This window comes from Poecilia formosa, unplaced genomic scaffold (assembly GCF_000485575.1).
Source record: "Poecilia formosa unplaced genomic scaffold, Poecilia_formosa-5.1.2 Scaffold115, whole genome shotgun sequence".
Taxonomy (NCBI): domain Eukaryota; kingdom Metazoa; phylum Chordata; class Actinopteri; order Cyprinodontiformes; family Poeciliidae; genus Poecilia; species Poecilia formosa.
In genome coordinates this window covers 11,920-32,379 of record NW_006800054.1, presented here as the reverse complement: position 1 = coordinate 32,379, position 20,460 = coordinate 11,920, and the positions used below count along the sequence as shown (strand labels likewise).

The window sequence follows — 20,460 nt, the reverse complement described above, 5'->3', positions numbered from 1 at the left end:
TATTAACTGGTTTTAACCCAAAACTGGTGACAAACCATTTCTTCAGGCTGCCATGATGGCTGAAGAGCTGAAGAAGGAGCAGGACACCAGTGGTCACCTGGAGAGGATGAAGAAGAACCTCGAGGTTACAGTCAAGGACCTGCAGCACCGCCTGGATGAGGCTGAGAACCTCGCCATGAAGGGTGGCAAGAAACAGCTCCAGAAACTGGAGCAGAGGGTATGAACTTTCTGTAAATTCATGTGGTGTAAATAATTTGTAGTGATATTAAATTGTTTCCTTTTAAACAGGTCCGAGAATTGGAGACTGAAGTTGAAGGTGAGCAGAGACGTGGAGCCGATGCTGTTAAAGGAGTCCGCAAATATGAGAGGAGAGTTAAGGAGCTGACCTACCAGGTGATTATTTTATTCTGTGTTTTCTAAGCACTTATTAAGTACCTCTAAAACCAAAAAAAATAATATTATTTAACTCTGTATTAATTGTTGTGTTATTTGGAATAAGTCTTGACAAATCTTTTGTTCATCTATGTAGACCGAGGAGGACAAAAAGAATCTTGCAAGACTTCAGGATTTGGTGGACAAATTGCAGCTCAAAGTGAAGGCCTACAAGAGACAGGCTGAGGAGGCGGTAAGTGAAATGACTGACTGTCTGCCACCAAACAATGCCCCCTTTAAGTTAGCACATTACCAAGCTTTAATTTGGCATTTTGTGTAAACTAAAATAATTGGTATCTCAAAACCTTCAGGAGGAACAAGCCAACACCCACATGTCCAGGCTCAGGAAGGTCCAGCATGAGATGGAGGAGGCTCAGGAGCGTGCTGACATCGCTGAGTCTCAGGTCAACAAGCTCAGAGCCAAGAGCCGTGATACTGGAAAGGTGAGATCACATCTCAAAAAAATGATACCATCAACACAAGCTCTTTGACTATATCGTTTTATCATACACTTTGTAATTTAATGAATATTTGCAGAACTATTTTTATTTGACAAATATTTTGTTTTGTTTTCTGAGAGAAAACTGCCTACCTTAATGTTTGCATCTTATACTGATTCATTTTCTTTCTTCTTTTTTCTAGTCTGACAGCGCCGAGTAAGAGACACTCTCCATTGTGGAACATTATAATGCGGTTCATATAATATGAACTAGCTATAAAATGTCATCATATAATGTACTATTTCAATAAATATCTTTAAAATGTAATACCATTCAATGGTTTTGTTTCACTTTCTTGAAATATAACTTTAGAACGAGTTAGTCACTTATCCATAAAGGACAGATTTTTCCTCATTGTGTTTACTCAACAGAGAAGAGATCTTTTAAAACCAGCTTTCTTTTGTTTTCTAAAGTAAGAATGATTTTTTATCACCAGAGAAAGACAAAAGTCAGATTTTGATCAAACACTAACTTTGAATAACGTTGGAATGGTGTCAGTTTACCCACCAACGGTAAAAATAATGTCCACTGAGGATTAATTTCAAAAGGTATTTTTGGCTAAATGACCTTAACAATTCCAATACTTTTATGTAAACTCCTGTGCAAAACCAGAGGCTAAAAGACTTGATGAAAAAATGTATTATACTCCACACTACAAAGTATGAAGCACAAGGCCAGCTTTATAACTTTGTATTTGGTCAAATATTATAAAATAACACAAGCAAAGCGACATCTGTGTTTTAAATAAAAGGACAAGTGAAGCATTTTCTTTTACAGTATTTTAATACATTCATAAACCAAGTTTCATTACAACACTAAAGGAATTTCTTAAGTCATGCATTATGGCAACCTTGATTTTTGAGCAAGCTATAAAATGATCATTTCAAGAGGAATATAAACCTGATTAACAAATAAACATACTCTGAAACTGCCATGCACAAGATAAAACTGGAGCTAGAATATCTTTAAGGACACATTTAAAAGTAGTTCTGTGTCTTGCATTTAGTGAACTTAGGCAACTGCACGGACTGCAACAAGGAATATATTAACTTTTTAAAGGAACATTTTTTCTTAAATGTGAATGGGATCATCCTCAATTTTTTTTCAATTTAAAAAGTTTAGTTCTCTTTGATCTTCTACATCTTAGCAGAAAAAAACATTCAACACTGTTTCATTAAATTATGTGTGCAGTTTTACATCTATTGTGAAGCAATGCTCTTCCAAGAAGAATTTACGTCGAAACAAAAGCAAATCCAATTTTAAAATATGTAAAGGCTTCTTCAAACACTTACTGTCTCAGGAAGATATTTTATATTCACTTGCTACACTGTACCCCTGCATCTCCTACATAGTAAAACTGAACATGTAGCTCTGGTTAAAACAGATACCTCAAGTCAGTAACTCAGTCAACGTTCACATGGTCTGACTTATAAGTACTCAAAATGCCTCTGTCATCTGTTTTGCACCCTGACACACGAGGCAACACTAGCAGATGCCGTCCTATTTTGGTTTGTGCTGCTCTAGCTTATACCCCCATCTGAAAATGTGAGCAGTCATCACATAAATTGGACAGGCGGCCCATAAAATATGATATCTCCCCCACAGCACCCCTCTTTCCCATGTTGGGCAGAGATTTAGTGATGGATGTGTTTCTAATTTTGTGACTAGCTAACCATAAACTGAAAGTAATTAAGATAAAAATTCAATGTACTACTTAGCTTATATATATTTAAGATCTAAAACTTTGCATTGCTAATGTTAATAATAGTAAGGCAACCTTAAATGTAATAAACATGTGCAATGTTGAATTGTACTCTTTGCTAAAATACAGTATGTGATGATTCCTTAAATAACTCAAATTTTAGAGTGTCCTAAACTTTATTTGTAGGTAGTAGTTTGAGTTATCTTTTTTTATCCTTTTAACCTGTGAAAATATATATCACAACCACAAAGTAAGAAAAAAAAATTGTGCACATTAAAAAATCTCATAAAGAGAAAGATGAATCAATCACATGTGGTTTTGATATTCTAACCCAAATTTACTTTTACATGTAAATGATCACTGGAAAACACTACCTCTGTTTTAAACTTGCATTATACATTTAAATGTTTGAAGTTGCGAGCTTGGGTGAAACATACACATAACAATATGAAATCAGTTATTAAAACAAAACTATTCTTTAGAGATGGTATCTTTTTAGGAGCTGGTAAAGTACCTGTCGATATATTGGCATACCAACATATCTATTTAAAGGACTTGACATTTCTAAGTATATCATCTCTCAAAATGCTTTATCTAGTTCATCATAAATCAGTCCACACATGCATAGACAGGTTCCTACAAAAAAGCCTTTAAAAATACATCTGAAGCTATACGAAGGGAAAGTTCAAGTTGACACAAGACTAATGTATATCGTATTTAATATTATTAAATAGTCAGTGATCCCTGCTATATCTCAAAAAGATTAATACAATGATAACCATCACATCACTTATTCATGTCAACAATTAGGAAAGTTCTTGAGTGTAATTGGAAAACTCTAAACATAGTCACAATCTGCTTTTGGCCAAGATTGCACATTTCAGTATATGATTCAACAACTGGGGAATACTGTTTTCTCCTATGTTTGATTATTTAAATTTTACTGTACTTGTCCACATGTTTTCTTCAACAGAGGTCTAAATTTTAAACATGAGAATTTATATACTTTTTTATTGACTTTACAGAGGTTGATGGTTCTATTATGATCTGTATGGATTCAAACAGTGGACTTAGTGTGCTCATCAGCAAAAGCGTGAAAGCAAATGGAGCCATTAACCCTTGACCAGGCAGTCCCTGCATAGGGATCAGCTGTAATCAGTCATTAAAACAGAACCCACTGCTATTTTTAGAAACCTGCTGAGAAGGGCACATTCAGGACCACCTGCACTTCTGTGACTTAAAAGGATTTAACAATGTGTGTCATTTCATTTGCATCACATTACAGAGAGGACCTTCAAGCTCATTTTAACACCAAAGTTTTTAAACATAGCGCCAATAAGAAAATTAGGGTTTGGCCATTTATGTCTTTGATGTAACAATGGTTCTTCTTACATCAAAAGCCATTGACGTAACAATGTCTCTTAAATAATAACTCTTTATTATTTAAAGAGTTAGATTCTGTTCAATTGTGTCATATCTGTAAGTAATTTGATTTGTCAGTTCACCTGCAGAATTGAGTGTGTAGGTAACACCCACAAGAAACTAAATTCTCAATCCCAACACCACCTGCTATTGTCCTTGTACCAAAGAGAAAATGCTAAGTCAATGTCTTATGACAACATGCACTGGGACAAACACCAGTGTTTCCCCTACCATTATTCAAGGAGGGTGCCTCGCTTTGCCAACGAGACCTCTGTCCCCTTCAAGAAGATCAAGGCATTTGTCATGATCCGTGGTTTTCTGTGCGTTTTGAGTTTTCGATGTTTTCCTGTTTCCCTGTGAGTCTCTGTCCTGTCCTCCCCGTTGATTGCTCCCCAGGTGTGTCTCNGCTGAGCTGCAGAGAGGCATGTCTAAGGCCAACAGTGAGGTGGCTCAGTGGAGGTCCAAATATGAGACTGATGCCATCCAGCGCACTGAGGAGCTGGAGGAGGCCAAGTTAGTCATAATCAATGTCTCAGTTTAATTATGTGTCATTTTTATCATGTGTTCTTGCGAAACAACACAACTTTTTAATCCAGGAAAAAGCTTGCCCAGCGCTTGCAGGAGGCTGAGGAATCCATTGAGGCTGTGAACTCCAAGTGTGCCTCTTTGGAGAAGACCAAGCAGAGGCTCCAGGGTGAGGTGGAGGACCTCATGATTGATGTGGAGAGAGCTAATTCTCTGGCTGCCAACCTTGACAAAAAGCAGAGGAACTTTGACAAGGTACTGTTCTTGAACCTAAAATTGTCTTTACCCAAGGCAAGACATTGTACTTAAGATTGTACTTAAATCAATTGCTCTATCCATATAAATGTAGGTTCTTGCTGAGTGGAAGCAGAAGTATGAGGAGAGCCAGGCTGAGCTGGAAGGAGCCCAAAAGGAGGCTCGCTCCCTGAGCACTGAGCTGTTCAAGATGAAGAACTCCTATGAAGAGGCTCTGGACCAACTGGAGACCATGAAGAGAGAGAACAAGAACCTGCAGCGTATGTCATTATTAAAAAATTCATCATAAAGAAAGAAACCACACAGAATCTATACAAGTCATGTAGTTTTGCGACTGTAACATTCCTTATCAAACTGAAAAAGAACAACAACAATAATTTATTTTTTCGGTAGGTTTCTGATTAAACAGTATTTTATTTATTCTTTCATTGCAGAGGAGATCTCAGATTTGACCGAACAGATCGGTGAGACTGGTAAGACCATTCATGAGTTGGAGAAAGCTAAAAAGACTCTGGATTCTGAGAAGTCTGAAATTCAAGCTGCCCTGGAAGAAGCTGAGGTAAAACCATTCTCACTAGTTAATAATTTAAACCACATTATACATACAAAATGCATATTCAGGACACTTTAGTTTTGCACCTTGTCACCTTGCTATATGCTTAAACCTTTCAAGGGCACCCTGGAACATGAAGAGGCCAAGATTCTCCGCGTCCAGCTGGAGCTCAACCAGGTCAAGAGCGAGATTGACAGGAAGCTGGCAGAGAAGGATGAAGAAATGGAGCAGATCAAGAGAAATAGCCAGAGGGTGATTGACTCCATGCAGAGCACTCTTGATGCTGAGGTCAGGAGCAGGAATGATGCCCTGAGAGTCAAGAAGAAGATGGAGGGAGACCTGAACGAGATGGAGATCCAGCTGAGCCACGCCAACAGACAGGCTGCCGAGGCCCAGAAACAACTGAGGAATGTCCAGGGACAACTCAAGGTGAGTTTGATATAAAAAAAAATATGTATAAAAGACCTTTCATATTTCTGACACCAAATTTATGTTGCTGTTAGGATGCCCAACTGCACCTTGATGATGCCCTCAGAGGACAGGAGGACATGAAGGAGCAGTTGGCCATGGTGGAGCGCAGGAACGGTCTGATGATGGCTGAGATTGAGGAGCTGAGAGCCGCTCTGGAGCAGACAGAGAGATCACGTAAAGTGGCCGAGCAGGAGTTGGTCGATGCCAGTGAGCGTGTTGGACTGCTGCACTCTCAGGTTGGGTTTTAGTTATTCACAAGAAACCAGGCCTTTCCAAGTCACTAAACCAACACATCAAAATTTTTTTAATTCTCATTAATTTTCAGAACACCAGCCTTCTGAACACCAAGAAGAAGCTGGAAGCTGACCTGGTCCAGGTTCAGGGTGAGGTGGAGGATGCTGTTCAGGAGGCCAGAAACGCTGAGGAGAAGGCCAAAAAGGCTATCACTGATGTCAGCTTAAATCTCGGAAACCACACAATTTAAACCTTTTGTTTAACCTTTAACCAAAACTTGAAAAACAACATAATTTCAGGCTGCCATGATGGCTGAAGAGCTGAAGAAGGAGCAGGACACCAGTGGTCACCTGGAGAGGATGAAGAAGAACCTGGAGGTTACAGTCAAGGACCTGCAGCACCGCCTGGATGAGGCTGAGAACCTCGCCATGAAGGGTGGCAAGAAACAGCTCCAGAAACTGGAGCAGAGGGTATGAATTCCATTGTCATTCAAATTATTTAATTGAAAAATGAACAAAAATACATTTCTCATACAACTTCTACAAATTCCAGTCTAAAGGCACATGCTTTTCAAAAGATAATACTTTATCATCACATACAAGGTTCGTGAACTCGAGTCTGAGGTTGAAGGGGAGCAGAGACGTGGAGCCGAAGCTGTTAAAGGAGTCCGCAAATATGAAAGAAGAGTTAAGGAGCTGACCTACCAGGTAATTTTTAGGTTTTAGTAAAAATACAGTAACTTTCTACCTTGTTGTTAGCACTTAACATGTATTTATGTGATATTTCTAGACCGAGGAGGACAAGAAGAATTTGGTCAGACTTCAGGACCTGGTTGATAAGCTCCAGCTCAAGGTCAAGTCTTACAAGAGACAGGCTGAGGAAGCTGTAAGTTAGATATTTTATCTTAAATATCTTGTATTTTAATCAAAAAGTAACTAAATAAATTACAATGTTCATAAACAGTAGGTAAATATGACAGTGTCTTATCAACTTTAATAAAACAATTTAACCATTTTTCCTCCCAGGAGGAACAAGCCAACACCCACATGTCCAGGCTCAGGAAGGTCCAGCATGAGATGGAGGAAGCTCAGGAGCGTGCTGACATCGCTGAGTCTCAGGTCAACAAGCTCAGAGCCAAGAGCCGTGATGCTGGAAAGGTAATGTTATTTATGTATTAATGTAATGGTATTCCTTGATGATATTGTGTCAATCAGTAAATGAAATCTTAATTTTGAACTTTGATAATAACTAACTGTCTTCTGTGCTCTCCTTTGTCAGTCGGATTCTGCAGAGTAAGAGTCATCATTTACTGAAGACCTTTCAACAGAGTTCATAAAATATGAACCGGTTGTTTGGGTATCTTTCTTATAACAATAAAGATGAGAATTATCATTGGCTTTCATAATCTTGTCACTTTATTTTTGAATGTCTTATTTAAATCAAAATGCAGCACTCAGCAATTTAGGCTTTTGTAGATTAAACAGCAGTGGCAGTGTTGCACACAGTGCCATATAAATAATTTTCTTTATTTGTTCTTTAGATTTTCAATGTAGATTCCCTAAATAATAACATGAATCCTGCCATATAGTATTATCTGACATGGAAGTGCCTGTTTGCATGCTACCCATCTATAACATTTAATAGCTGTTTTTTGATTGTCAGTTTATGAGCTACATTTGAATGCTCCAGTAGATGACTAAAATAGACTTCATAAAACAATTATGGAGGATTTCAAATGGCATTCACTTAAAATAAAGAACAGGAAAACAAAATGGTGTTTATCTTCCTTCCCATGAATACATAGGGCGAATCAAATTCTGCTTAGTGCACACAAACTGCTCAGTCCTTCCCTGCATCCAAGCAATGTCCTATTTGAGATGTCGCAAGAAACAAACATGGCGTTGCCAAGCCCAAGACTATGCCCCATGGAAAAAACCCAAGGCTTGACCTGGAATCTTGGAACAGAATAAAATCTCCATGCATGCTTTCAATGAACTTTCACCTTCTCGCCTTGGTGGGCTTTCATAAATGCCGCACTGCTTTTGTATGCCTCTGAAGGGAGTGTATGGTGACAGGAAGACATGTCCATGTAATGCAAGCAGCAAAAGAAATCCACATCACAAATCTATGTAAATGTATTGTTTTTTTTACCTAAACGAAATCCAAAATGTCCTAATGGGGGCAGAGGAGCTGACTTCTTGAGGCAAAACAGTAATCAACAATAATAAGCAGTCTGATTAATCTTAGATACCATCACACAAAGCTTTGGAGGAGTGGAGGAGCATAGTGGAATAGTGTTTAGCACTGACCTAGGTTGTAGTCTTGGCCAGAGCTTTTCTGCCTACAGTTTGAATTTGCCCCACCATCTACTTGATTGTATATATTATATAGTTCTCAGATCATCACTGACTGTTTCAAAACTGACTTTATCGGGGGATTGTATTTACAAAACTAATTCATCAAACTTTGTTTCAAACAAGACAATAACCAACGTTTTAACCTCAAAAAATCCATATGGAGTCATGAGTAATATAATTTAGTTTCAATAGTGGGTCACTCAAATGATATGAAGACACAATCACCAGATGGACTTTGAATGTTTCATCCACCTGAAAAAAATACTTTATTTGTTTTATCAATCACTTGTAGAGGAAGCATTAACATTTTCTCCATTAATATGTGAAATGTTTTTTAGGTTGAACAGCGAAGCTCAAAAATAGTTTTTAGATGGGGACCTAAGTTTTAATACAACCCGTTAATGATGCTTCTTCAGCAGGTGCCAGTCTTGATTAAATAAGGCAGCTGGAGAACATTCATTTTCCCTAGGGTCGAACTTATTTTGAGCAAGATCCTGGGCAAAAGGCCATCTGTTTTCATCTCCATGTAGGGCAATAATTGGCAACAGATAACTTTTACGGTTAAGACCTCATATATAGATTTATTTCAGGAATTTAGGATGCCCCAGCATCCAGTAACTGGAGACTTCAAGCCTTTTGCCGACATTTCCAAGCCTAAGTGTCATGTACATATCTGAAATGAGCCATAAAAAACATTGATGTGAAGTCATGCCTATTAATAAAGTGATTTTATTTCATTTTGATATTTCAACTTGTTTGTATCTCTAAGATAGATACAAACTTTCTCCAGGTGAATTACCTTACACATGCACACATCTTATTTACTTTTAAAGTATTTTGGTGACAGCTTGTACTTAAAATGGCAATAGCATTAACGTCACAGCTTTAATTAATATTTAATCCAGTAATATTTAATCCAGTAATAATGTTGCTCTGCACTTAGTGCAAAGCTTGCTCATACAATTGCACCTATAAAACATGTATAAATAAATGTATTTTTAAAAAAAGCACTATTATTCCTTAAATTAAAAAGACAGTTTTGCAGCAAGCCGAAGATTTCATATGTTAATGTGAAACTAAATACCAGCCGAACTTGGATATCTTTCCAAAATAAAATCCAAAGCAGTTCACAAGTCCACAAAAATATATTTTAATGTTCATATATGTTTTCTGAATAATAACATATATAAAAAACTCTCTTCTGGACTATTCAGAGAATTATTTTATTTAGTCAGCACTTCTGTTTCCTCATGTGGAGGCAGTAGTGGACAATATTTTGCATTAAAACATTTGTGGCTCTTAATTTTAGTCACTGATGCATAAGCATCTGCATGATTTTCTCACAATATTTATACGACATACTGCAAGAAATCCCTCAAGCCTTTGGTATGCTGAAATCCATTTATTGCATATTGGATTTTTAATCCTGTTTTTGCTTACAGTTATTTAAATTTTCTCTTGAAATTCTTTTAGTTTTCCCATTAATTTTTGTCATCCAATAAAATCATTTTAAGTATATAAGACAGATAACCAGTTTTAAAGCTGAAGTTAAGAAGAAGGCACGTATAATTTCTGTAAACATATCCACCACAAAATAAGCCACAGGATGATTTGAGATCATGACCAAACTGGGTGAGTGGCAACTGCTGACCAGACACTCCCACCCTCTATAAATGAGGGAGCTCCAGACTTCTGCTCGAACTGATAGGCTGCTGTCACAGGTGAGTGGATTCATAATGACATTATTTTCTAATCTTCATTTTATAAGAGATTGTCATGTTGTATTTTCCCCACAATTTAACAGTCAAGTTACTTTTAAGCATGCATCAGCCCAATGACATTTCCTCAGAATTCTAATCTCCTCTAGTGTGGACCACAAAAAACTCAGAGAAGGCCTTTTTAAATTTTGATATCCAATATATCTTGTGGTTAAACATTAGTGTTCTTTCAGAGAAGTTTTATTTAATTAGCTGTAAGGAAGTTAAATATAAAGGGGCATAGAATTTAACAAATGAAATGAAACAAGATTTTGCCATATCTGGTGTTTGCATTTTCACCATTTGTCTACCAACCTGATGGGACTCTAACTCAAAAGTCATTTGTCTTTTCCTTTTCAGCATCTTCACAGGTCAGCCGAAACCAAAGACATACTTTTTTCCCATCGGGCTGAGGTAATAATAAGCAGAAAACTGAAAGAAAATAGCATTGCACATTCAAACTTGAAGTAGATGTTACAAGTAACAATTAACAATAACCAATGAATGTGAATATGCTAGACTGCCATGGACTCATTTGGATTGTCATTTTCAGTCTCAACTAAAGTGCCACCATGAGCACGGACGCTGAAATGGAGGCCTATGGCCCGGCAGCCATTTACCTCCGGAAGTCAGAAAAGGAGAGGATTGAGGCTCAGACCGCTCCATTTGATGCTAAAACAGCATACTTTGTGGCAGATCCTGATGAGATGTATCTCAAGGGGAAACTTATTAAAAAGGAGGGTGGCAAAGCCACTGTTGAGACAGACTCAGGAAAGGTGGGTAAAGCTTTGTTCAATGTTTTTATTTTGTCATTTTCTAATTCTGTCATGAAGTGGGGTTGTAGGTGGTGAGGAGAGACGCTGAGACCCAGGTTATGGTGATGAAGAAGATGAATATATTTAATGATGATGCTCACAGTCCAAAAACAGGCAGCACGGCAGAAAGACAGGCACACAGCCAAATACCGGTAGCAACTGATACACAGGACTGAAACGAGAGCTAACGCTATCCAGGACTAAACAGTTCTACTGGAGCGAACATACAAAACTGAGACGTTAGACTTTGACAAAACGACAAGGACCCGACGAGGAACACAGACAACAGGTGGGTTTAAATACACACGGGGTAATTAAGGAAACGAGACACACCTGGGGATCAATCAACGGGGAGGACAGGACAGAGACTCACAGGGAAACAGGAAAAACATAGAAAAACTCAAAATAAACACAGATCATGACAAATTCTTCCTCAATATTATATTTTAAACACATTTGTGACAATACATATTCTTCTCCAGACTGTAACCGTCAAAGAGGATGACATCCACCCCAGAAATCCTCCAAAGTTCGACAAAATTGAGGACATGGTCATGATGACCCACCTCAACGAGCCTTGTGTGTTGTATAACCTCAAAGAGCGTTATGCATCCTGGATGATCTACGTGAGTTCTCAGCTGCATTTCAAAGAACTTAAAAGGAGAAATCGTATCTGTGTATTCAATGAAATGGCTAAACATAGATTATCTCTTCTTCTGTAACAGACCTACTCCGGGTTGTTCTGCGTGGTCGTGAATCCTTACAAGTGGCTGCCTGTGTATGATGCTATTGTTGTAGCAGGATACAGAGGCAAGAAGAGGATTGAGGCTCCACCCCACATCTTCTCCATCTCTGACAATGGCTATCAGTTCATGCTCACAGGTATATCAAACATTCTAGTGTTTTACCCCCAAAAATGAAAAGAAAGAACATATTCACGTTGACATGAACTTAAAGTAGCTAATAGCTAACGATCTGCAATGGTGTACATTGCAGACCGTGAGAACCAGTCTATCCTGATTACGTGAGTGTTACACAAACTCAATTGGTCATTGTATTACAAAATATACAAAAATGAAGTTGACAAGTCAAAATGTGTCTCTTGTACCTCAGCGGAGAATCCGGTGCTGGCAAGACTGTCAACACCAAGCGTGTCATCCAGTACTTTGCAACAATTGCAGCTCTTGGTGGCAAAAAGGACCAAGCGCCGCAAGCTGCTGGAAAAATCCAGGTGATTATACGTTTTAAGAAGAAACCGGTCTCCACTGTGCATACTTAGGTGTATACTGCAAAAATATTAACAATTGTCAATGTGCAGGGCTCCCTCGAGGACCAAATTGTTGCTGCTAACCCTCTGCTAGAGGCTTATGGTAATGCAAAGACTGTGAGGAATGACAACTCTTCCCGTTTTGTAAGTTAAGACAATGCTTAAATGTTCATTGATAGTTAATGCTTGATTTTAGAATATAACACTTGCTATTAATTTTGTTTAGGGTAAATTCATCAGGATCCACTTTGGTACAAGTGGAAAGCTGGCCTCAGCTGATATTGAAACATGTAAGTAAAACATATGATGTAATCAGTGTTATCTATTATTAATTTATAATCTGTACAATGATTTCCTTATCAAAGTGCTTACTTATATTTATGTAATTCTTAGATCTGCTGGAGAAGTCCCGTGTCACCTTCCAGCTGTCTGCTGAGAGGAGCTACCATATCTTCTATCAGCTTATGACAGGCCACAAGCCTGAGCTCATTGGTAAATGATCAAATACTTGAAATTTGAATGCAGAAAAGTGCAACTTTAAGACAAAGAAGCTACAATGATTTGCTTCTGTTGTTTCAGATGCTCTGCTGATCACTACCAACCCCTATGACTTCCCAATGATCAGCCAAGGTGAAATCACTGTCAAGAGTATCAATGATGTGGAGGAGTTCATCGCTACAGATGTAAAAGAATATTTGAGTATTTTAAAAAACAATTTTCTTAAAACATGTGTGTAGTGTACTTGAAACTTTTTTTCTCTGCATAGACTGCTATTGATATCTTGGGCTTCACTGCTGAGGAGAAGTTCAACATCTACAAGCTCACTGGTGCTGTGATGCATCATGGCAACATGAAGTTCAAGCAGAAGCAGCGTGAGGAGCAGGCTGAACCAGATGGCACTGAGGGTAATTTATAAAACATCACCATTCAAATCCTGTACAGAGAAAAAAAGTTTAAAATTACATTATTTTTTTAACCATGTGTTTTGTTTCTTTCCAAAAGTGGCTGATAAAATTGCCTACCTCTTTGGTCTAAACTCAGCTGATATGCTGAAGGCTCTGTGCTACCCAAGAGTCAAAGTCGGAAATGAGATGGTCACCAAAGGTCAGACCGTCCCACAGGTAATTTAAACCAGCTGTGATTCTAAGCAGTTTGTTTGTTTGTATTTGTTAACTACGTAAAGCTGACAATTTTCACTTCTAGGTCAACAACGCTGTCAGTGCTCTGTGCAAGTCTGTCTATGAGAAAATGTTCTTGTGGATGGTCATCCGTATCAATGAGATGCTGGACACAAAGCAGNCTAGCTGTGTGCTCTAGTTCTTTCCCGTGCTGCCTGTCCTGGACTGTTGCTTGTGGATTATTGTCACTATTAAAACCATTATTATCACCATCATACCTGGGTCTCTGCGTTCATCTCCTCACCATCAACTACACCGTTCATGACAGCATTTAGTTATCATACATGTTCCGTATTGTCCATCCATCTTCTTCCGCTTATCCGGGATCGGGTCGTGGGGGTAGCAGCCTAAGAAGGGAGGCCCAGACTTCCCTCTCCCCAGCCACTTGTTCCAGCTCCTCCAGGGGAACCCCAAGGCGTCCCCAGGCCAGCCGAGAAACACAGTCCCTCCAGCGTGTCCTGGGTCTTCCCCAGGGCCTCCTCCCGGTGAGACATGCCCAGAACACCTCACCAGGGAGGTGTCCAGAAGGCATCCTGACCAGATGCCCGAGTCACCTCAACTGGCTCCTCTCGACGTGAAGGAGCAACGGCTCTACTCTGAGTCCCTCCCAGACGACCGAACTTCTCACCCTATCTCTAAGGAAGAGCAAAGCCACCCTACGGTGAAAACCCATTTCAGCTGCTTGTATCCGGGACCTCATTCTTTTGGTCATGACCCAAAGCTCATGACCATAGATGAGGGTAGGATCGTAGATCGACTGGTAAATCGAGAGCTTCACTTTTTGGCTCAGCTCTCTCTTCACCACGATGGACCGGTACAGCGCCTGCTTAACTGCAGACGCTGCGCCAATCCGCCTGTCGATCTCCTGCTCCCTTATTCCCTCATTTGTGAACAAGATCCCCAGATAATTAAACTCCTCCACTTGGGGCAGGACACCCTCCCTGACCCGGAGAAGGCACTCTACCCTTTTCCGGCTCAAGACCATGGCCTCGGATTTGGAGGCACTGATCCCCATCCCGGCCGCTTCTCACTCGGCTGCGAACCGCTCCAGTGAGAGCTGCAGATCACCACCTGATGAAACCAACAGGACCACATCATCCGCAAAAAGCAGAGATGCGATCCTAAAGCCACCAAAACGGATCCCCTCAACACCTTGGCTGTGCCTAGAAATTCTGTCCATGAAAGTAATGAACAGAATTGGTGACAAAGGGCAGCCTTGCCGGAGTCCAACTCTCACTGAAAACGAGCCCAACTTAATGCCGACAATGCAGACCAGACTCTGACACTGGTCATACAGGGACCCAACAGCCCGTATCAAAGGGCCCGGTACCCCATACTCCCGGAGGACCCCCCCCAAGGACTCCCTGAGGGACACGGTCGAATGCCTCCTCCAAGTCCACAAAACACATGTAGACCGGTTGGGCGAACTCCCACACAGGACCCTGCTGAGTGGTTAGAGCTGGTGCAGTGCTCCACGGCCAGGAGGAAAACCACACTGCTCTTCCTGAATCCGAGGTTCGACGATCCGACAAACCCTCCTCTCCAGGACCTCTGAATAGACCATGCCAGGGAGGCTCAAGAGTGTGACCCCTCTGTAATTGGAGCACACCCCCCGGTCCTCCTTTCTGAACAGGGGAACCACCACCCCAGTCTGCCAATCCAGGGAAACTGCCCCTGATGTCTATGCAATATTGCAGAGTCGCATCAGCCAACACAACCCTACAATATCCAGAGCCTTAAGGAACTCCAGTCAAATCTCATCCACCCCCGGGGCCCCGCCACCAAGGAGCTTTTTAACCACCTCGGCGACCTCGTCCTCAGAGATTGGAGAGCCTGACCCAGAGTCCCCAGGGTCATCTTCCTCAAAGGAAGGCATGTTGGTGGGATTGAGAAGGTCTTCGAAGTATTCTGCCCACCGGCCCACAACGTTCTGAGTCAAGGTCAGCAGCACACCATCCCCACTATAAACAGTGTTGGTGCTGCACTGCTACCTGAGACGCCGGATGGTGGACCAGAATCGCCTCGAAGCCGTACAGAAGTCTTTCTCCATGGCCTCTCCAAAGCCTGCCAGAGGTGGGAGTTAAAGCTCCGTCTCACAGGAGACTTTGCCAGACATTCCCAGCAGACCCTCACAACACTTTTGGGCCTGCCAGGTCTGACCGCCATCCTCCCCCACCACTGGAGCCAACTCACCACCAGGTAGTGGTGGTGACTCTCTTCACCCGAGTGTCCAATACATACGACCGCAGATCCGATCATCGAACTGCGGCCTAAGGTGTCCTGGTGCCAAGTGCACATATGGATACCTTTATGCCTGAACATGGTGTTTGTTTGCACAGAAGTTCAACAACAGAACACCGCTCGAGTTCAGATGCATTCCTCCCAATCAGACCTAAGAGAGTCCTCAGGAGGGGACTTCCTTGGGTGGGTGGGTAATCTGAACTGTTGTTCAGCCTGTAAGCACAAACAACAGTCAGAACCCATCCCCCTACCCGTAGGCGGAGGGAGACTACCCTCTCGTTCACTGGGGTAAACCCCAACGTACAGGCATCGAGATGGGGGGCAACATGTATGCCCGCTCCTGCCCTGCGCCTCTCACCTTGGGCAACTCCAGAGTGGAAGTATGTCCATCCCTTCTCAAGGAGACTGGTTCCAGAACCAGAGCCATGCATTGAGGTTAAACCAACTATTTCTAGCCAGAACCTCTCGGCCTCACACACTAGCTCTGGCTCCTTCCCCACCAGAGAGGTGACATTCCACGTCCCAAGAGCCAGCTTCTGCAACTGAGGATCGGAGCGCCAGGGCCCCCTCCCTCGGCCACCACCCATCACACACTGCACTTCACCCCTTTGGCCCCTCCAACAGGTGGTGATCCCATTGGAAAGGGGACCCACGTCTCCTCTGTGAGCTGAGCCCAGCCGGGCTCCATGGGTAAAAGCCCGGCCACCAGGCACTCCCCAACATGCCCCACTTCCATGCCTGGCTCCAGAGTGGGCTCCAACGACCCACGTCCAGGCGAGGGAACACTAAGTCTAACGTTATTGTCCGTCATAAGGGGTCTTCGGGCTGCATTTGATCAGATTCCTCACCCAGGACCTGTCTGCCTTGGGTGACCCTGGGGCATGAAGCCCCAGACAGTATAGCTCCTGGGATCACTGGCACACTCAAACTCCTTCGCCACAATAAGGTGGCAGTCCATGGAGAGGTTCCGTGTTGTTGTAAGTCATTTTAGTAGCCTATCATAATAATGCCAGAACATGTCATAAGCTATTTCTTTCCTTATGTGGTCTCTCTACTTTCAGCTTTCTCTCATTCTAGGTTGAGCATTAAGCTTGGCACCATGGTGCGTGCGACAACCGTGCCACCTGTCTCAAATTTGACTATTTGCAAGGTGGTCTTGCAGAACGGGTTCACCTTTACTGGCATTTATATGGGTCTCTACGAGGGCTCCTTTTGGGAGAAAACTACATCAAGATACAAGTCGAGTATAAAAGCTGAACTGCTTGCATGCTTAATGCAAACTTAAAAGGATAACAAGACTCAGCCTTTACTCTCTTGCAAGTAGCAGCAGAAGTAACTCTCCTAACTCTTGGTACATATGGCTGAGGTACAATTAGGCAAAATAGCCTAAGTGCTTCAAATCCTGCCCCTGACACACAGAAAAAAGTCCACTCATCACAAAATAAAAGATTTTGCTTTGGCTTGGCTGTCGAAGGGGAAATACTCTCCCTGTCAGTGTAGCAAGTTCACTTTGTTTTTAATACAAACATTTTCAAAACTCTGCGATGAACTGGTGGCCTGTATAGGGTGTACTCTGCCTCTCGCCCATTGACATCTGAAGATAGTCACCAGCACCCCTCCCAACCCCAGTGGGATATGGGTGTAAGAAAACGGATGAATGGACTTTCTGCAAAGTATTTTATTTTCACTTTTACTACTTTTAAATACATTTCCTATTTTCTGTTACTAAATCAAAGGTTTCATGACACTACTTGTTGCACAGGGGCAGTAATTAATGCAGCACACTGCTTCTCGATGTGCGAAGCTACCTCTTTTTCCCTCACAGTTTAGATGGGCCGTCTGTGCTGGGAGTTTTCTGCATTGGGAGCTGTATCTGTCCACTGATATATATATTTTTAAATGTATCTTTTACAACAGTGCCCTGGCCAAGACAACAGCGCAAAGTGTTATATTTTATAAAATATCAACATATACATTTAAACTTACAGGTAAATGATGAATGTCAAATCTAACTAATAATTAATATACATTAACTAAAATACAGACTAAAGTGCACTAAAATAAAGCCTGAACCAGTCAAAAGCACATCACTGAGCAGAAACATTTGTTCAAACATTCAACATATGGACATAACAGAGGATAAATACTGCACTTACAGCAACCGTAGATAGATAAGATAATTCAGGGTTTCCAACAGCGTATTATAAGCCTGGTGGGTCGTCAGGCTTTACTTCCTCCTCCCCAGGCTAAGCATTGTTGTTTTTATAAAAAAAAAAAATGTTTGAATCATTTTTTTTATCTGCACAGTGGTGCAGTTGGTAGCATTGTTGTCTTGCACCAAAAAGGTCCTGGGTTCGAATCCCAGCCTGAGGTCTTTCTTCATGTTCTCCCTGTATATGCATGGGTTCTCTCCAAATACTCCAGCTTCCTCCCACAGTCCAAAGACATAACTGTCATGTTAATGGACAGCTCTCACCCGCTGGAGATAGGCACCAGCACCTCTTGCAACCCTACTAGGGATAAGCATGTATGATAATGGATGGATAGATTTTTTTTATACACCAGTCACCCAAGACGCGTGGCTCTGTGTCTGCGCTGAAACTTGATAAAAGTTTTTGTTTTTGTTCCTCGGTGGGACAGTGTTCATGTGGTGGTGGCTTAGAACTTGAAAGAGCTATTGTGCTCAACTTGTAGTAACGCAGCATGCTGGGTGGTTTTTTTTTGTTTTGTTTTTTTTGCAGCACCACAATGAATCAAATTGTGCCATATCAAATGTCTTCTCTGGCAGATGTCAGGCAGAGTTGATGTGTGTGGCAGTCCAAAGATCAGAAAAAACTCGTACCATAAACCCCAGGCTAGCGAAACAAATAGTCTCTGCGGAGCTTATTACAAACTCAACAGTCACAAAATGAAAAAGCTTGGTCCCCACAAGAGCCAAGTTTAATTGGCTGAGATTAAAAGCAATCATGAGATTGTAATTTGCTGAGATATTTGTGAACAAACAGAGCTCAAACTCAAGATTAAACTCATAGCATCCATGCAGTGGATTGGAGCTATGGTAACAAAACAATATAACTATGAAGATGTTCGTCGCACTTTTGCAAAGTAAACTTGCTAGCTCCTTAAAATCTTACATTTAAATGTTAAACAATTTTAAATCTTTTTAAATTATCAATCTTGAAACCATTAAAAATTAATATCACTGTAACTCTCAGTTAACAAACAAGTGTTAAAATTCTGGATCTATGGTTTATGTTAAAATGCTATGTTTATGGGGGGCCCTGAATTTCTGGGGGTGTTCAAGTGGCTGCTGAGTTCATTTATATCTTCGTTTGCCTCTAAATGTGATCAGCATTATAAAAGGTTTTTAAATCTACTAGTTAAGATTTAACAGAAGGGGGAAAAAATATATATTTATTTTAATTATGTTTTTTTTTTTGGTTTGTTGTTTTCAACAGTATAGTTGTGTAGTTATTTCTACATTTCCTGTCAACATTTGTAAAACAAAAACACAATGGGCACAGGTGACCTGTCCAGGGTATACCCCGCCTCTCGCCCATTTACCGCTGGAGATGAACACCAGTACCCCTCCCGATCCCACTACGGACAAGAATGCATGATAATGGATGGATGATGGAAACACTGCGTGGAACGCCTTTTCACCCCGTCAAACTAGCTTAGCAAGTTTTCTGTGGGAAATCCTGTAATTATTTAATGCAACACAAAGGTAATGAACTTTAATTTGAGGATTTGTTTTGTATGCTTCTATTGTTTGGTGCATTCAACAAGCTTGTCTGTCTTCCTACATTTTGTCTTGGAAGTGCATAATTACTTAATTTGAGAGAACATATTTCTTATACCTTCTGAACTTAGAAGAATGATTAGTCTGTACCTCCCCCCAAAATTAGGATAAAGATAGGTGATTTTGAACAGAGCTTCAATTAAAATCTATTTAAAGGCCTGTCATTGTCAAAATATACATGAATAGTGATCTCTAGTTAAAATTTATTGAAGCAAGACATGGAATAATTTTCCTGGTGGAAAACACAACTGTGTCTAAATTTTAACAATATAACCCAAACTACAACAACCAGCCAGAATTTCACTGAGTTTTTAATGAAGCCCATCACAACCAGGTGTCCAAGCACACAACCCACACCAAGCAAGAGACCCAATGGAGCCAGGTGAGGGACGACCAAGTCATTGATTTACTCAGTATGCTACAAGGAAGATGAGCCTCTATGTACTTAAAAAATGGGCCTCCAAGCTACTCAAATGCGAATCTCCAAAATTCACAAAGACTCCTGAATAGGTGTCTAAACAGAGTAAGTCATTTGTTTGGGATAAGTTTCAGAACAGGGTTGCAGATGCTTGAAAGCTGAAACTGCAACTCTTTCTTTCAGTGTTGTTTTTTCCCTTTTGACAAAGATGACTTCCTTCACCTCTCTTTCAAACCACATGTTCTCTCTGTTCAGAACCTGGACATCATTGTCGACAAAAGGTGATTTGCTCTTGAGGTGCAAATGTACAGCTGAATCTTGCCCCAGGCTGCTGACTCTTCTGTGTTCTACCATGTGTTGATGAAGTTATTTGGTTTCACTGATGTAGAAGACAGTAAAAATGTTGTTGCATTGGACAGTATACACAATGTCACTGCTGACTCCGCTGTTGACTATATGATGCTTTTTAATGTTTTAACAATGTAAATTACTTTGAACTGCCATGTTCAAAATCCCTGAACATGGCAGTTC

General features: G+C 40.8%; 3 protein-coding genes across 3 annotated transcripts in view; all 3 read left to right on the top strand.

The window, feature by feature from the left end:
* The window catches only part of LOC103143718 (myosin heavy chain, fast skeletal muscle), a 17,368-nt gene extending 9,882 nt beyond the window's left edge, over positions 1-7,486 (top strand). The window contains exons 30-42 of the mRNA XM_007560355.2: positions 1,555-1,569; positions 4,453-4,569; positions 4,653-4,836; positions 4,931-5,096; positions 5,271-5,395; positions 5,510-5,818; positions 5,893-6,096; positions 6,186-6,311; positions 6,394-6,564; positions 6,697-6,801; positions 6,884-6,979; positions 7,120-7,251; positions 7,373-7,486. Coding sequence (XP_007560417.1) covers positions 1,555-1,569; positions 4,453-4,569; positions 4,653-4,836; positions 4,931-5,096; positions 5,271-5,395; positions 5,510-5,818; positions 5,893-6,096; positions 6,186-6,311; positions 6,394-6,564; positions 6,697-6,801; positions 6,884-6,979; positions 7,120-7,251; positions 7,373-7,390 — 1,768 coding nt within the window. The 3' untranslated portion in view covers positions 7,391-7,486. The remainder of the gene's footprint in view (positions 1-1,554; positions 1,570-4,452; positions 4,570-4,652; positions 4,837-4,930; positions 5,097-5,270; positions 5,396-5,509; positions 5,819-5,892; positions 6,097-6,185; positions 6,312-6,393; positions 6,565-6,696; positions 6,802-6,883; positions 6,980-7,119; positions 7,252-7,372) is intronic.
* On the top strand, positions 30-1,204 carry LOC103143716 (myosin-7-like). The gene is made up of 5 exons (XM_007560354.2): positions 30-217; positions 289-393; positions 530-625; positions 744-875; positions 1,075-1,204. The coding sequence occupies exons 1-5, from the start codon at positions 53-55 to the stop codon at positions 1,090-1,092; spliced, it is 516 nt and encodes a 171-aa protein (XP_007560416.1). The 5' UTR covers positions 30-52; the 3' UTR covers positions 1,093-1,204.
* A 3,076-nt stretch (positions 7,487-10,562) lies between the features above and the next one.
* The window catches only part of LOC103143810 (myosin heavy chain, fast skeletal muscle-like), a gene marked incomplete at its 3' end in the record, with an annotated part of 16,938 nt that continues 7,040 nt past the window's right edge, over positions 10,563-20,460 (top strand). Inside the window, exons 1-14 of the mRNA XM_016675497.1 lie at positions 10,563-10,622; positions 10,762-10,984; positions 11,506-11,649; positions 11,749-11,905; positions 12,020-12,047; positions 12,137-12,254; positions 12,342-12,434; positions 12,517-12,580; positions 12,684-12,782; positions 12,870-12,973; positions 13,057-13,195; positions 13,293-13,411; positions 13,494-13,598; positions 15,967-16,089. Coding sequence (XP_016530983.1) covers positions 10,781-10,984; positions 11,506-11,649; positions 11,749-11,905; positions 12,020-12,047; positions 12,137-12,254; positions 12,342-12,434; positions 12,517-12,580; positions 12,684-12,782; positions 12,870-12,973; positions 13,057-13,195; positions 13,293-13,411; positions 13,494-13,598; positions 15,967-16,089 — 1,497 coding nt within the window. The remainder of the gene's footprint in view (positions 10,623-10,761; positions 10,985-11,505; positions 11,650-11,748; positions 11,906-12,019; positions 12,048-12,136; positions 12,255-12,341; positions 12,435-12,516; positions 12,581-12,683; positions 12,783-12,869; positions 12,974-13,056; positions 13,196-13,292; positions 13,412-13,493; positions 13,599-15,966; positions 16,090-20,460) is intronic.